General features: G+C 39.0%; 2 protein-coding genes across 2 annotated transcripts; one reads left to right on the top strand and one right to left on the bottom strand.

Moving 5' to 3' along the window:
• Nucleotides 1–179: 179 nt before the first annotated feature.
• On the bottom strand, nt 180–5,243 carry arsa (arylsulfatase A). Its single transcript, XM_056766966.1, has 8 exons — nt 4,842–5,243; nt 4,239–4,479; nt 3,928–4,146; nt 3,653–3,822; nt 3,446–3,570; nt 3,067–3,194; nt 1,536–1,638; nt 180–1,454 (listed from the first exon to the last, which is right to left on the bottom strand). Exons 1-8 carry the CDS (start codon nt 5,060–5,062, stop codon nt 1,156–1,158), a joined length of 1,506 nt encoding a protein of 501 aa, XP_056622944.1. The 5' UTR covers nt 5,063–5,243; the 3' UTR covers nt 180–1,155.
• A 1,650-nt stretch (nt 5,244–6,893) lies between these two features.
• On the top strand, nt 6,894–10,397 carry LOC130435782 (zinc finger MYM-type protein 1-like). The gene is made up of 4 exons (XM_056766621.1): nt 6,894–6,924; nt 7,554–7,617; nt 7,795–7,848; nt 8,015–10,397. The coding sequence occupies exons 2-4, from the start codon at nt 7,564–7,566 to the stop codon at nt 10,394–10,396; spliced, it is 2,490 nt and encodes an 829-aa protein (XP_056622599.1). The 5' UTR covers nt 6,894–6,924; nt 7,554–7,563; the 3' UTR covers nt 10,397.
• The last annotated feature ends 5,914 nt before the right edge of the window (nt 10,398–16,311 follow it).

Raw genomic sequence — 16,311 nt, 5'->3', positions numbered from 1 at the left:
TAATAAGGAGTTATCACAAAGTCTGAATGTTTGGATGTGCTGTCCTATATTCAGTATATAGTAAATGTTCGCCAATGTATATACTTCTAGACAAGTACACATCTTGTGAAGTGGTCTATACAGGTTTAGAACAACATGAGGGTGAATAAATGATGACACTTTTTTGGGGGGGAGTGAACTTTCCCTTTAACTGGTGATACCTTTATTTAGACAAGGAAGAAAATAAAAAAAACATGAGTTAGTTCAAATAAAATGTGTTCAAATAAAAATTCTGTCAATTACTCATGTCGAACCTTTATGACATTATTCCGCAGAACACAAAAGATGATATTTTGAAAGTTGCTAACCGAAAAGCACTGGCCCCATTCACTTCTGTTGTATGGACACAAAACCTACGCAAGTGAGCAGGGGTCAGTTAACAACATTCTTCAAAATATCTTCCATTGTGTTCTGCGTCAGAAATAAAGTCATACAGGTTTGAATGACAAGAGGGTGAGTAAATGATGACAGAATTGTTATTTTTGGGTGAACATTCACTTTTAAAGTACATTGAAAAAACAAGTATGAATACTTTGTATTTTATAGCCTTTGGAGGTTGAGTTTCCTACAGTTTCTTGGATCGGTCTATATTTAAGAAATATGTTCAGTATGATAGGATAGTTTAACACTGACATTTATCCTTATGATCCCGCCAGCACCTGCAAGGAAATTAGTCACTTTTCACACTTACCATTCAAATATGCTAATGATGTTCTTGTTTTGTTTTCTTCATACGTGAATTTCAAGAAAACATCTTCCTTTTATGACAAAGGAAATTAGTTTTGGGACCATTAATATTTTTAATTCCTGCTATTCTCAAAGGTCATTACTGTAATGTGTTTTTCATGAAGTCAGCATAGATTAAAGAACCAAATATAAACCCTTCAAACTTCATTCTTTTAAAGTTGGGAGTTATGTTCTGGTTATACCCAGAGAAGTCCTCACAGGTTTTAAGAGTAGCCAGTTTTTGGGCAAACCTTTAACAATATTAATCTAATCTATGGTCAAACATTTTCATTCAGTGCACTGATTGAATTTCACTAAGAAGCATGTTTCTTCATGTTCATACCACAATCATTTCCCTTGTGGTATTACTACTGGCAATGCTTGGATCCATCACAGCTCAGATTTGCAGCGACAGCAGTCGGGTTTAGGGGAGCAATCTGGCGTACAGCAGGGCTGTAGCGTGGGGTCCTCCCCTTTTCCAATCTCACTCTCTCCAAACACCATAGTAGCCTCAAACTGCTCCTTCAAAACCGTGATCTGCATCCGCACAGGATCCCAGTCTGGACCAGTGAGGTTGTAGTTCTCTGAGGGGTCTGCCTCCAGGTCAAAGAGTAAAGGGGGGTCATGATACTTTTGGAAGGCGAATAAGGAACAGTCCTGGTCTGGGGTGGTCTCACTATGAGTGGCGCCTAAATTATGGAAAGTAAAGAATGATGTGTCAGAAAGAAACAGAGTTAAATAGAGTTAAATAGAGTCTGAATGCAGCGTACCTCGTGTGTAGTAATGAGCTTTGTATTTTCCCCATCTCACTGCAAACACACTGTACTCCTCGCTTGGATTGGTTGGGTAGTAAAACATGGTTTCTCTTTTACTCTGAAACACCAAACACTTTAGAAACAGCTAGACAATTTGAAAATAGCCTAGACGTAACGCAAAAACGTTTTAACTAGTGGTGGGCATAGATTATTTTTATTAAACTAGATTAAAATGGCTCATTTGAATTCTGCCGAAGGCATTCAGAATATGTGTGCTACCCAAATAATGACTAAAAGTAAGTCTTTGAGAACGGGTTTCTCAACCCAGGTGGCGCATTAGACCAGGGGCTCATCTCCTGTTTCCAAAATGCATCACAAACTGCTTGAGAAAGCTGTTCTACTATGATAATTGGTAATGAAAATTAAATTATGTTCAATAAGATGAACTTGTGTTTACTTCCGCATTAGCTAAGGGATGATTTGCGTTTAGGTGGTACTTGAGACTGGAAGAGCTCCTACAGTACATTTACATTTAGTCATTTAGCAGACGCTTTTATCCAAAGCGATTTACAAAGAGTGAGGGAGCAACAAGCGATATGTCATACAGGAGCCATAATACATTAGATCTCAATAAAAAGTTACTGGTTTCAACTATTCAATTCAATTCAAGTTTATTTATATAGCGCTTTTCACAATGTGTATTGTTTCAAAGCAGCTTTACAGGGGCAAACAGGAAAAAAGAAAAGTTAAAACACAGCACAGTGCATGGTATTTATACAACGAGTAAGTTCATTCTAATAAATAACATCTAATTTCTAAATAAATGAATGAATGCAGTGTCTAACTAAAGCTAGACAACTACCTGTTGAGAGAAAGTGTTTTTTTTAAACCAATTCCGCATTGCACAAGGTGCAAACAACCTTAGTCTTGTCGATGTTTCTATTGGGAAGCTTCTTAAAAATTAATATTCCCTGAAGCAAACCCGGCGGCTTCATAGCTGCATCCATGTTAGCACGTCACGTTTGATGCGGTAATTTCACAGTAACGTTATGTTGTGTTCAGACCAAACGCGAATGGCGTGTCAAGCGCGAGTGATTTATATGTTAATGCAAAGAGCCAATAGACCTACTTGCTGCGCGAATGAAGCCCTGGTTATGAGATGATGAGGCGGCGCTAAGGACGCGAATGAAGCCCTGGTTATGAGACGACGAGGCGGCTTCTGCTTCCGCGAATGACGCGAATCACGCGAGTTGAAAAATCTCGTTCTCGCCCCGTACAGTGCAGTTAAGCTGGTATACATCCGCGCTAAAATATCAAGGTGAAAGTCATCATAGCTTGCGTAGTATAGACCCAGCTCCCAACCCAACTTTGAGAATAGATTAACGGCGACATTTTTTTTATCGCGCGATAAGAGTCTCACTGCGTTAACGGCCCACCACTAGTTTTAACGTTTTAATTCCGCTGCATCCGGATCATTATTATTTACATCTTGCAAAAGGGTCTATATGAGACTGCGATAATTGTTTTGTATGTTTTTGTCTCTTACCGGTCCCAGATTGAACAGGATATTGGTCATTTCCACCCCATCCAGTTGCACCTCAGGTAATGAAGCCCCTGCCAATTTGGCAAAAGTGGGCAGGATGTCTAAAGAGCTGGACAGAGCATGAGTCACGCCTGTAAGCAATGGAAAACACATCCATGAGCAGTGAGTATATGTACAGCATATGTTAGCACATTTTTTTGCCATTTAGAATAAACCTCAAACCATACATATGTAAAAGTGACCTATTTTAAGTCACTTGAGAAATGAAGTCAGGTTCGGAATTACATGATGGTGAGTAAATGCTCTGTGCTTTTAAGTAAAGACACTTGCAACACGTTTTTTATAGGTTGTTCATTTTCGTGACCGTGTTTATTTCTAGCACCTGGTTGGATGAAACCTGGCCAATACGCCACGGCCGGCTCTCTCATTCCTCCTTCGTAAGTTGTGCCTTTGCCACATTTTAGCAGTCCTGAATTTCCACCACGAGACCTCCGCATCAGCTCTGGCCTAGAAGCACAAACACACCCATGTTCATTGTGTACACAGTGAAAAACAGTCACAAAAGAATGGACTTTCATTTCACACGTACCCATTGTCACCAGTGAAGAAGACCAGTGTATTGTTGATCACGTCTGTTTCCATCAAAGTCTGCAGAATCTTCCCAATAGTGCCGTCAAACTCCATCAGTGCATCGCCGAACGGCCCTCGGAGGGACTTACCTGCATACTCTTCACCTGCATACTGAGGGTAGTGTGTATGCTAAAGAGAGGGAGAGGACGACTCTCTCATGGGTCATATTAAATTAAATGCAAAATATTTTGCTGTGAGATCGAGCGTTCAGGATGTTTTAAATGCTGCACTCACATGCGAAGGGTAGTACAGAAAGAAGGGTCGCTCATTTTGGGCGGCGACTCGAATGAACTGAGAGGCAAAGTCGCCGTAGGCCTTCTCAATCTTCAGGAAATCGGCAGGCTGCTGCTTGATAGTCTCTCCCAACATAAGAGGCACAGTTACCACACCCTGATCACAGCGACCAAAGCACTTCACATCCGGAGGGAAGCAGGTGAGATTCTGACATGGACCCTTTGATGGAGTAAAAAAGTGCGGTGGTCTGTAAACACTGTCGTCGGTATGCAGCAATGATAAATGAAAATATATAAGAAGACTATAATTACTTGGTCGTGAGAGTACGGGATACCAAGATAATTGTCAAAGCCCTGTCGGGTGGGCAGATATGTGCCGTTCGCCCCAACACCCAGATGCCATTTTCCCACCATGGCTGTTGAGTAACCCTTGGACTTCAGCACCTCTGCGATGGTGGTCTCGTTGAGAGGGAGACCCCCTCTTGAACTAGGATACAGCACACCCGGATAGATCCCGGAGCGAGTCTGATACCGACCCGTTAGCAGTGCAGCCCTGGACGGAATAAAATAATGGGCATGTTAGGAAACGCACAAAATACTGTGCTGCAATACTTATGTTATTACCGTGCTGCAATACTTATAATGTTATCTAGATCAATTATGAATTATGCAAACCAAAGATCAGATAAGAACACAATAAATCAAAGGACATGTTTATTAATGCACGGAAATCAGATCAAAACCGGTTCAAACCAGTGCACACATGCACTTAATTATTGAACGATTGAATATTTAAACATATACCAGATATGTTATATATTTTTTATATTTTTAACATGTTATCTATTAAGGTTACATATGCATAATTTCAATAGCACAGATTATCAGTCATTGAGCAGGTGAGTCTGGTTGTACCTGGAGGGGCTGCACACGGGACTCGTGACGTAGAAGTCGGTAAAGCGCAGCCCGTTTGCCGCGAGTCGGTCCAGATTCGGGGTCAGAGAACTCGGGTGCCCAAAACATCCCAGATCCCCGTAGCCCAAATCATCAGCGAAGATAAGCACGAAATTCGGCGGAGATGCACGAACACACGCAACTGCGATCAATGCAAAAAACGCTCTCATCTTTGAACCCATGATCGGACTAAATCGTTTTTTGATCAGTTAAAATAGCATGACAGATCGGTTGCTCGGTTCTGCTCTAGTCACGAACTTATTACACGCTTATTGCAAGCAGCAGCTTTAATCTTCAAAGCTTTATTGTCCAATAAACGCTGTTGTCATTTATAACCAAATAGTCTTTCGTGCTTTTCCGCGTGGGTCACTTGATCGTGGTCACGTGATGCTCATTGATGGGATTTGTAGTTTTTTTATTCACAGCTATTACTATCAACCTGTTTGATTGGAATTTTTTGGGACACAATACAACCTTACAGTGTATGCTTTAATATTTTAAGGTGTTTTTTTCCACACAGGAAATTGAACATCATACGGATTTGGGACGAGTTCGAGGGTGAGTAAAGAAAACATTTCTGCGGCGACCTATTTATTTGAAGTTATAAGAACACATGCATACGTTAAGAAACGGTGACAATAACGAAATATCCAGAATATGAATCAGTTCTTTTGGGCAATGCATTTACATTTATGCATTTGGCAGACTTAAATTGCATTGTATTATACATTTGTTCCTGACTATGTGCAATCCCCTGGACTCGAACCCATGACCTTGGCATTGTTAATGCCATGCTCCAACCACTGAATGTTTCACTGTTGTACCGTCATAGATCTCAGAGACAAATTATTGTTCAATTTTCCAGATTTAATCATTTTAAAATTCTGAAAATACAATGCATGTCACAATGTCTTCAGCAACGCCAAGTGTATTTGATTTATTAGATTTGAGTTTTTTTTTTAATATTATACACATTTTAGTGTGCATAAGTAATACACGTTTTTGCTTTTATATTTGTCATCATAGGTAGTTTCACGATTAAATTTGGCCATGACAATTACAAAACACTGCAAACTTTAAGTCACCAGCAATAAGCGTGAAGATGCAATTTTACCCTTTCACCACTGCGTGTCGCTGTTTCATTACGTTGAAGTCCCTAAATTCTCGTATGGCACTGGAGCTGTTGGCAGATTGATAGGTTCAATCATTAATATCCCATTAGGAACAGTATCCAGCTGTCCTTTACGTCGTCCTCTGTGAGCTTTGCTTGATATGCAACGTGACAACGAGTCAATGAAATGAATGGGAATGAAATAGATTGCTGGCTGGAGGAGATTTTCAAAAATCTAACAAGCTCTGCATATGAATGACACTGTCTTTACAGTTCACACACAGATGGGATGCTGAGACTCCTAAAAAAAAGGGGCATCATTTGTCAACAGTGCGTAGAAAAGGTTCTATAGTTTGTCCTACGAATGGAATTAAGAATGTGTCTTAGTACAAAACCATACATGGTTCTTACACACACCAGTGCGTAACTTAATCATTGTTGATAAATCCCACATTGTTCATTCACGTTCATGGCATTTGCATTCTGAAACGCCCCCCAATGCACCAAATATGTGACCCTGGATCACAAAATGGGAACATTTTTAGTAAAAGATCAAAATACAAAAAGATATCAAAAGAAAGCTTACTTATTCAGCTTTCAGATGATATCTACATGCAGGGGCGTCGCACCCGTGGGGGATGTGGGTGTTTTAACACCCACACTTTTCTCGGTGAGGGGGTTCAACACCCGCACTTTTCTGCAGCTTTTCCGCAATTTTGAACAAACGCAGCAGGCACTCCTCCGTGTCCGCTCTGTGTCTGTGCTCGCTGCCTCGCCTCCCCTCCCTCTCAAACATGACACCGGTTCTGAGTGTGACCGGCTGTTGATTGGCTGTTTTCCCTTAAGTCCCGCCTCTCTTGGTGTGTTTGAATTATCGGTCCGCTCGTGCTGAGGAGGCGGGATCTTATGGTTATTTACGTCTCCCTTTTCCAGGTACTTTGAATGAGTGTTTGTTTTCGATTTTTTTTTTAATAAGCTTGATATGTGTTGGGGATGATGTTCAGTATATGTTTTGTTGACCTGTCGAGTCTTTTCTGTATTATATTTTCGTTTTTTATACTAATTGCTAATTGGGATATTGTTCAGAAGCTAGCCAAATCCGGTTATGTATGTAGCTTGCAATGTATAAAGTAACTGTGATGAAGAAGGCAGGGAATTGACGAGGAGGAGGGACAAATTGTCACTGTTAAGCAGTGTATTTATGAGTTTATTGCCAGTGCAATTGATTTTTATTATTTTGAGCATTGTTTGTTGATTAGCTGAATACTTTTGTGGCTACTTACCTGTTGTATTTGACTGTTGAGGAAAAAAAAGTGAGAAATTATTTCATTGTTTGCATACCGGTTGAAGAACTATAAAAGAAAAGTGTAGATTATTTTATTGTTTAAAAACAGTAAATTGTTACATTATTTATACCACCAGAGAAAAAGTTTTGTGTGTATTTTTTTGTTTGTTATATCTCCCCTTTTCAAGGCGCAATTAAGCAAAATTTAGCAGTCTTAGTCACAGTCCTGTCAGACCCATTTCACTATCAAGTTTACCACTGTCTTTTTGTCACACAGTATAATTAAGATGCAGAAAAGAAAGAGGCAGGAGAAGATTGACAGCTTTTTCAAGAGAAATCCTGTAAGTGAAGTTGAAAGCTGAAAATTTAAGTTGTTGAGATTAAACACAAGTAGCCTATTACCATTAGATATTGTTTGCATTTATTTCATTATATTATTTTTCAATATTCACTGAGGTTTGCTAGTGCCACTGCTGTAACTGTTTCACCCTTTTCCTCTAACACTGCACCCTTGTTAGGAGAGGAAGTTGCTGGAGGCATCAGTTTCAGAGAGAGCACAGGAAGGTTCAGAGGTGGGCAATGAAATGAATGTTACAGTTTGTGAAAGAGGTCAATGAAGGAAGAGAGGTCCTGTGTGCTTGCGTGTGTTTGTGTCATGGGTGGTGCTTATTTCTATCCCAGGTGCTCGCGTGTGGGTTTATATCAAATTCACAATTTCATTTCAAATGTTTTGATTAGGGTGTATGTGAGGTTGTGGCCAGGATTCAGGAAGACAGAGATGAAGAGGGACAAAAAGGCAGACACGAAGCAGACAGACAAGAAGCAGACAGACAAGAAGCAGACAGACACGAGGCGGGCAGACACGAAGCAGGAAGACACGAAGCGGGCAGACAAGAAGCAGGCAGACAAGAAGCAGACAGACAAGAAGCAGGCAGACAGGAAGAGCAGAGTGAGGGAGAGGTCAGAGAGGATAAGGATGAAGATGAAATGGTAGAGAGAAGAGCAGAGAACTCAGACGTGGATGTCACTCGCCATCAGTTCAGTAAGCCCAATCAACCAGATCCAAAATTAATTGCTAAACAGTCCTTGCCTAAATATACTCTTAGTTTTCAAACTCAGTGGTACCAGAAATGTCCATGGCTCCATGTGAGTCCTGGTGTTGAGGGTGTATTGTGCTTTTACTGCTCCAAAGCCTTTAACTCAGAGACATCACCTCTTGCCAAGAATGCTGATTCAGCATTCATTTCATCTGGGTTTAAAAATTGGAAAAAAGCCCTTGAGCGATTTACTGTGCATGAGAGATCTGAAAGTCATAAAACAGCCATGACTACTCACATCTATGAAGATCGATCAGTACAGGTTCAGCTATCTAGAGTGAGTGTGAAACAGCAAGAAGAAGCAAGAGGATGTCTTCTCAAAATCATTGGTGCTGTGCAGATGTTGGCTAGGCAGGGCTTACCTTTTAGGGGCCATGAATGTGGTGAGGGAAATTTTGAACAGGTTCTGAAGTACAAATCAGAGGATGACCCCTCTCTAACCAAGTGGTTGACATGTGGTAGAAAGGATGTATATACTTCAGCTATGGTTCAAAATGAGATCCTGACTTTGTTTAGCAGAGTTATCATAAGTGAAATAGTTGAAAACATCAGATCAGTTCCACACCTGCAGTACTCTGTGATGATGGATGGGACACGAGACGTGTCTGGAAAAGAGCAAGAGGCAGTCTGTTTGAGATATGTTGACGAGGATTTAGTCCCTCATGAAGATTTTATTGGTCTTTATGAGGTTTCTTTGACAACAGGAGAAAATTTAGCAAAAGTAGTCATGGATGTTTTGCAGCGCCTACAATTGCCCATCACTGGGATGCGTGGCCAAGCATACGATGGCGCTGCAAATATGGCTGGCAAATACAATGGAGCACAGGCCATTTTAAGAAAAATACAACCTCTGGCTCCCTATGTTCATTGTGCTGCCCACTGTGTTAACCTAATAACACAGAGGTCGTGTACTGCCTCAATATTTATCCGCAATTCTCTGGATTGGGTCAATGAGTTGGGAGTGTTGTTTGGGCAGTCAGGGAAACTGAAGGACATATTTAAGGGAATTGCAAGGTCTGAGGAGGTTGAGGGTCCATGTCACTCTATAAGACCTCTGTGTCCAACAAGGTGGACGGTCCGCACTAGTGCCATCCGCACTGTGCTAAACCAGTACGAGTGTATAATCAAGACTTTGGCTGAGATGGCAGTGAGTGAGTCTGATGCGGCTAGTAAGGCACAGGGGCTATATGAGACATTTCAGCAGGGAAATGTTGTCCTTGGACTTGTGTGTGCTTTGGAGATCACAGGGGAGTTGGAGGTTTTGAATATGTCCCTCCAGCGCAGAACACAGACCCTAGATGGAATGCTTTCAGCTGTTGCCTGTGTTAAGGAAAGCTTCAGCAAAAAGAGAAACACAGAGAGTTTTCAGGCACTTTACATGAAAGCAACAAGGATGTGTGAGACACTCCATCTCACTCCTATTGCCTCTCCTCGTGTTCGTATCCCACCTCAGCGCTTCACAGGTAGTGCTCCTGCACATGTACATGTGTCCCCTTCTGACTACTACAGGACTGAATTCTACAAAGTTCTGGATGTTGCTGACATGCAGTTTAGAGAAAGATTTGAGCAGGAGGGAATGCAAATGTTAAGGCACCTGGAACAAGTTCTCTTGACTGGAAAGATACATGGTGTTGTCCAACAGTACCCAGAAATCAACCCAGACATCCTCAAAGTTCAGCTTGCATTGTTCAGAATGAAGTACAGCTTCCAGTCTAGTACTGAAGTTGTTGCTGTTCTTCAAGGGATGAATCCAGAGGTCCGTGGTCTCTTTGACCAAGTCGAAACAGTAGCCCGACTCCTCCTAGTTGTGCCTGTGTCATCAGCAGAGTCAGAAAGGAGTTTCAGCAGCCTCCGGAGGCTGAAAACATGGCTACGCAGCACCATGACCCAAATCCGCCTCAACAGTGTTGCTATGTGCCATGTACATAAAGACAAGCTGGACAGGGTAAACAGAAAAAATATTGCTGCACAGTTTGTCTCCTGTAAGGAGAGCAGAAAGAGCACTTTTGGTTCTTTTAAATGAGAGGTAGTTGGTCAGATGTTCATTGGTCAGTTGCTTGTTGTTGTTGGTTGCATGTATATAGTTATATAGCCTATATATATATATATATATATATATTGTTCTTAATACATGTTGTTTGTATATCTGGAGTTTGTAACAAAAATAATTTCCCACTGGGATTATTAAAGAATTTCTGAGTCTTATTCTTTAGCAAGTCTACTGTTGTGTATTTTCAAAACAAAGTTTTGACTTATTTTTTGTGTGTTTCGAGTGTGTTTTTATACTTTTCTTGTATCACTGATTTAAATGGGAAGGTTTTTATATCTTTTATGTTATACCTTTTGCACCCTTCTTTCATTGTATTCATCGTTTTTATTGTTAACAAACAAACCACATCCATCCCCCGCACTTTTGAAAAGCTTGCTACGCCCCTGTCTACATGCCAACAAGCTGTTTGGGTGGCATGCATGGAAAAAACCTTTCTCACTCACAATCATAAACGCAAACGTCTGGAGTTCACTAAGCGGTACTGGGGCTTCAACTGGGACGGTGTGCTTTGGTCAGATGAGACCAAGATAGAGTTTTTTGGCAACAAACACTATAAGTGTGTCTGACGGAACACAAAAGATGAGAATGCAGAAAAGCACCTCATGCCCACTGTGAAGTATGGGGGAGGATCTGTGATGCTGTGGGCCTGTTTCTCTTCCAGAGGCCCAGGGAACCTTGTTAGGGTGCATGGCATCATGAATGCTTTGAAATACCAAGACATTTTAGTGCAAAATCTGAAATTTTTAAGAAATACATTTGAAATGATTTCCCATCTGTCTTTCTTGTGGCTTCTCACACCAATCATACAAATGTCTAGCTTGAGCTATGAATTTACTAAATGAGTATTTGCAAATAAAGCACACAGGAAAAACAACGCAAGTGGCACTTTTTTTGTTGTATCACTGTTCTACCTCTACATTTTCTGCGAAAGCATGTTCAGAGGTGTGCTTGTATTTACAAACAAAATATTTACTCAATTCTATAGGTATAAGTACAAGTTGGTAGATCCCACACTTTGCCTGAAACTGTTCTTACGCACACATTTGTGCATAAACACTGTTGATAAATGAGGCCCCAGGTGTCTACTAATGAGTTTGAAACTAACCAGTGCACTAAAAATCTGCCGGGGCCAAAATGTGAGTTCATGGTATAAATGCATAAATTGTCTTTGTTCAATGTATTAATGCACAGGTGGATTTATTATGCATGAACCCTCTTTTTGTTTATAAACTAGCTGGTTCAATTGAAACAGATCTGATTATTTTTTTGGATGTAAAGTTCAGAGCTCTAAGTAGTACAGTAAATGCTATTGAAAACAAACATTACAGTTTGAGGTCAGAATGTTATAGATTTTAGAGCAGATCTCTACTAGCCTGTTTGTTGAGTATTATTCAGAAAATGTACAAAGGCTTTTATATGTTTGTGTGCATGTAGTGGGAGCTACTGTATATGTATGTGCATTATAAATGAGGCGAGAGGTCAGTTTTGTTGTGCTGTTCTCGGTATCTGCACACTGATAGATTGGTTTGATTTGCCATTCACTTTCAGATGCCCCTCCAGAGGTGACCTACATTCAGCCCTGGCACGAGTGTGTGTGGTGAAAGAATAATGAATGGCGGTAAAGAGAAAATGAAGCGGTGAGTGAAGAAGAGAAGATGAAACCATGGGCACAACTAAAATATCTCTTGTGCCCTTTGGTGAATTTTACACATTCTTTCTCTTCTTAAGAACCACCCTCTCTCAATCTCTCTCTCTCTCTTTCTCCCTGCCTGTTTACTTCCTTCCTATGTTTTTTTTGTTGTTGTTTATTTATCATAACAATTATTTTTGCCCTGGTGACCGGCGGCCATGTTAGATGACTTAAACTGCGTCTGGCCGTGTTCCCGCTGGCGGAAAATGAGGAAAAGCAGGCCCTTACATCACGCCCGTGTCACCACTGATGCATTTGGCACAGTATTTTCATTCGTGCCGTGTTAAATCTTGGCCGTGGCGTGGTGTCAGCTTGGTGACCTGAGGGCTAGAATGCTATCTCGGCTTGCTGTTTTATTTAGCCAAACTTCGTCCACTTGACTGGCCGTTTGATCTCAGATCACGTGTTAGAGAGTTCGTTGAACTAATTGTGAGAATAGAGCAATCTGACGTTACAGATTTGTCTGAAGTAATAAGAAAATGAAGTTGCAAAGAACTTCTTTCGGCAGTGCGGGATGTAATGATTTAGCGAAGATCAAAGATCAGAAGATGGTAATTTTCTGTAATGAGTTCCACGTCTGGTGCTTCAGGATCTATTTGCATTGTATTTGCATGATGGAAACGGCCAGCACTTTTGAGAATATCCTGCAGTCAGATTCTCATTAAAGTCCAGTGGAGTATAAAGTCTGGTGCACTTTGCATCTTAGTTTAAATTTGAGAAATCCACCTGTCCAGCCTCTAATGCTACATTGACCCCCCATTCTATGATGCGTATTACACAGCTTTACCTCTACGACTAAACTATCAAAACGATATATCACGATGAATTGCATCCAAAGGTTGTGTTTATATAATATATGTCTGTGTACTGTGCATATTAATTTTGTATTTATAAAAACACACACGTACATGCATTTATTTATAATTTTAATTATTAGTAAATATTAACAAATACATGTAAATTTTCCTAAATATATGCGTGTATGTTTTTATAAATACAACATAAATACAGTATGCACACTACACAGACATGTATTATATAAACACAAACGTTTATTCTGGATGCATTGATAGCCCTACTGCAAACAATAATGTTTTTTTAAACAATAAAGTTTTTAAGAGAATTGCGAATTCACAACTTTATAGATAACAATGCAAACACACAATATTGTTAGGATCACTTTCAGAATAATTTTTTAAAGCTTAATATCAAAATCAAAAACCATTTTGAAAGAAGCTTGCACATTTAAAATGTGAAACTGGAGTGCGAAAATATATATAATATATATATAAATAATGTTGTCTTTCTTGGTATGAATGGGCCTTAAGTGGTTGGTTCTTATCCACTTAAGGTCCTCATGAAATCAAAATTGATGTTTTTACTTCAAGTGTGAAATATTTTAGCATTTAGTATTGATAAGCTAGTGTGCTTTAAAATTTTAACAAACTTCATATTTCGGAGCTTCACAGCATTCAAGACTGTGACTTTCGTCAATACAGATCAATGCATTTTGTGACGTCATAATTCAGCACATCTCAAATTCCAGGCTTTGAGGTAAACCAAGTACTATTGGCTATACTCCACACAGTACATTACGTCCTCCTTTAGCAAACCTGCACACTTCATGGATGTGTTGCCAGAGGCTGAAACCTATGACGGCGTTTTAGTGCCACATTAAAAAAATCCAAGATTTCGAGAATGAAGCCGAATTTTTTTCAAAAAAAAAAGTCGTAGCACTACGAGAATAAAATCAAATTTTTTTGAGGAAAAAGTCGAAATTTTACGAGAATAAAGTCCACATTTTTCAAGAATAAAGGCGAAATTTTTCGAGAATAAAGTCGCAATTCTTCGAGAGTAAAGTCGAATTTTTTCAAGAATAAAGCCAAATTTTTTTGGAGAAAAAAGTCGTAGCACTACGAGAATAAAATCAATTTTTTTTGAGGAAAAAGTCAAAATTTAACGAGAATAAAGTCCAAATTTTTCAAGAATAAAGTCACAATTTTTCGAGAATAAAGTCGCAATTCTTCGAGAGTAAAGTCGAATTTTTTCAAGAATAAAGCCAAATTTTTTTGGAGAAAAAAGTCGTAGCACTACGAGAATAAAATCAATTTTTTTTGAGGAAAAAGTCAAAATTTTACGAGAATAAAGTCCAAATTTTTCAAGAATAAAGTCACAATTTTTCAAGAATAAAGTCGCAATTCTTCGAGAGTAAAGTCGATTTTTTTCAAGAATAAAGCCTAATTTTTTTGGAGAAAAAAGTCGTAGCACTACGAGAATAAAATCAAATTTTTTTGAGGAAAAAGTCAAAATTTTACGATAAAGAATTTCCTAATATCCTAATCTAAAGTAGCATTTAACCAAATCCTCCAAATCCATTGTTTCTAGCAATTCTGTGATTTTTCTCAAAATACTACGACTTTAATCTCGTATTACTACCTGTTTATTCTCAAAACATTTCGACTTTATTGTCGTAACATTTCGACTTTATTCTCAAAACCTTTCGACTTTATTCTTGTAACATTTCGACTTTATTCCAGAAACATTTCTACTTTATTCTTGTAACATTTTGACTTTATACCCGAAACATTTCGACTTTATTCTCGTAACATTTCGACTTTTCTTGTAACATTTCTCGTAGCAAATCATTTCTTGGATTTTTTTTATTTTTAACGTGGCACTAAAACGTCGTTGTAGAAACTAGATTCTTATTAACAAATAAGTAAATTCTCTCCTTCTGTTTTAATCCTTTAACCTCAAGTTTTGTTTCAGGTTTGTGGTTTCTATCCCATTGAAAAAATCCTATTGAAATGAGAACATAAGTTAAGACTGTGATCTATGTTTATTACAATCTTTATTATGTTGGCAGCAGTAGCCCATTTCGAGAAAAATGTTGCTCAATAGCATCAAATCATTTCTCCGGACACCCCCAATTCCGTTTTATAGACACGATTTCCTGAAAGGCAATGAGCTTTGAAGAATGATTGCATCAGAGTCTCACAAACAAATGATTAATTTCTTTAGACGCCAAAGCAGTGAGAAATAATCATTACATCCTAAACACAAACCTATTGGTGTTTTAAAGACATTGTTTGTCTTTTTAAGTTGTGCTTATAATTAAAGATGGGGTTTGTTTGCAACCGTTACGGGCTCTTCTGATTTGGGCCTGTACGCAATCATTCAGAACATCCCAGAAACCACATAAAACACTTCAGTGACCACATAGAAACACCCTGGCAACCAACCACCACCTGTGCAGGCTCCTCTCATTTTCTTCATGTGTTAATACAAATGTAATATTATTCAACTTGTTCAGAATTAAGGCTTCAGTTTGGCATGAATAGGGCAGGGCTGAACTGATCTCTGATCAGCTGAATAACTCTTGCAGGCAGGCAGACAGAAAGCTGTGGTTTTGAATCACTGATGTTTATTACCGGCTGCCTGTGAGTCCTGACAGTTTAAATGACTGTCACAAACTGATGAGGTCACATTACAGACTGCCGCTCGGAGGAGGACTGTGGCACTGCTCCGGTAGGTCTTAAGAGTGCCCTTGAAAGTCAACTAAAGGATTTTTATAACTTGACAGTTGCTTTTCTTTAGATAATGGGACGTAAATGAGTTCAATGACTTACAGGTTGCATTTAATTTAGGGCTGTCAAACGATTCATCGCGATTAATCGCATCCAGAATCTGTGTACCGTGCATAATAACTTTGTATTTATAAACACAAAACATACACATACTTGTCTATATATATAGGAAGTATTTAAAGGTATTTATATTTACCAATAATCAAAATTCTGATTAAACGTTTATAAATTGGTATATTTTATATTTTTCTCAAATATGACATTCATGTGTTCATAAATACTAAATTAATATGCACGATACACCGACATATATTATGTTAACACAAACGTTTATTCTGGATGCGATTAATCACAATTAATCATTTGACAGCGCTATTTTAAATGATCATTTTCCTGATATTATAGGAAAAGTTTCATATTGAAATATTTTGATTGTAAACTGTAGTTGTGTTGAGAATTCTGAGAGCAGTTTAAAGCTACAGTCATAAAAGGGAAAATTCTGTCATCATTAACTCGGCCCCGAGTTCCAAATCTGTTTACATTTACTGTATCTGTTCTGATTAACACAGAGGAAAATATTTGGAAAAATGCAAACAGTTCTTGGCCACTAT

The sequence above is a fragment of the Triplophysa dalaica genome, chromosome 14 (assembly GCF_015846415.1).
Source record: "Triplophysa dalaica isolate WHDGS20190420 chromosome 14, ASM1584641v1, whole genome shotgun sequence".
Classification (NCBI taxonomy): Eukaryota; Metazoa; Chordata; class Actinopteri; order Cypriniformes; family Nemacheilidae; genus Triplophysa; species Triplophysa dalaica.
Note: the sequence above shows the minus strand (reverse complement) of the source record. Positions and strands in the feature narration are given on the sequence as shown.

Coding starts and splice junctions, on each gene's coding strand:
- LOC130435782 (XM_056766621.1), top strand. CDS start 7,564: ATGCAGAAAAGAAAGAGGCAGGAGAAGATTGACAGCTTTTTCAAGAGA. Junction 7,618..7,794: donor GCTTTTTCAAGAGAAATCCT/GTAAGTGAAGTT, acceptor CACCCTTGTTAG/GAGAGGAAGTTGCTGGAGGC. Junction 7,849..8,014: donor GAGCACAGGAAGGTTCAGAG/GTGGGCAATGAA, acceptor TGTTTTGATTAG/GGTGTATGTGAGGTTGTGGC.
- arsa (XM_056766966.1), bottom strand. CDS start 5,062: ATGGGTTCAAAGATGAGAGCGTTTTTTGCATTGATCGCAGTTGCGTGT. Junction 4,480..4,841: donor CCCGTGTGCAGCCCCTCCAG/GTACAACCAGAC, acceptor TATTCCGTCCAG/GGCTGCACTGCTAACGGGTC. Junction 1,639..3,066: donor TCCTGTTCAATCTGGGACCG/GTAAGAGACAAA, acceptor TTGGTGTTTCAG/AGTAAAAGAGAAACCATGTT.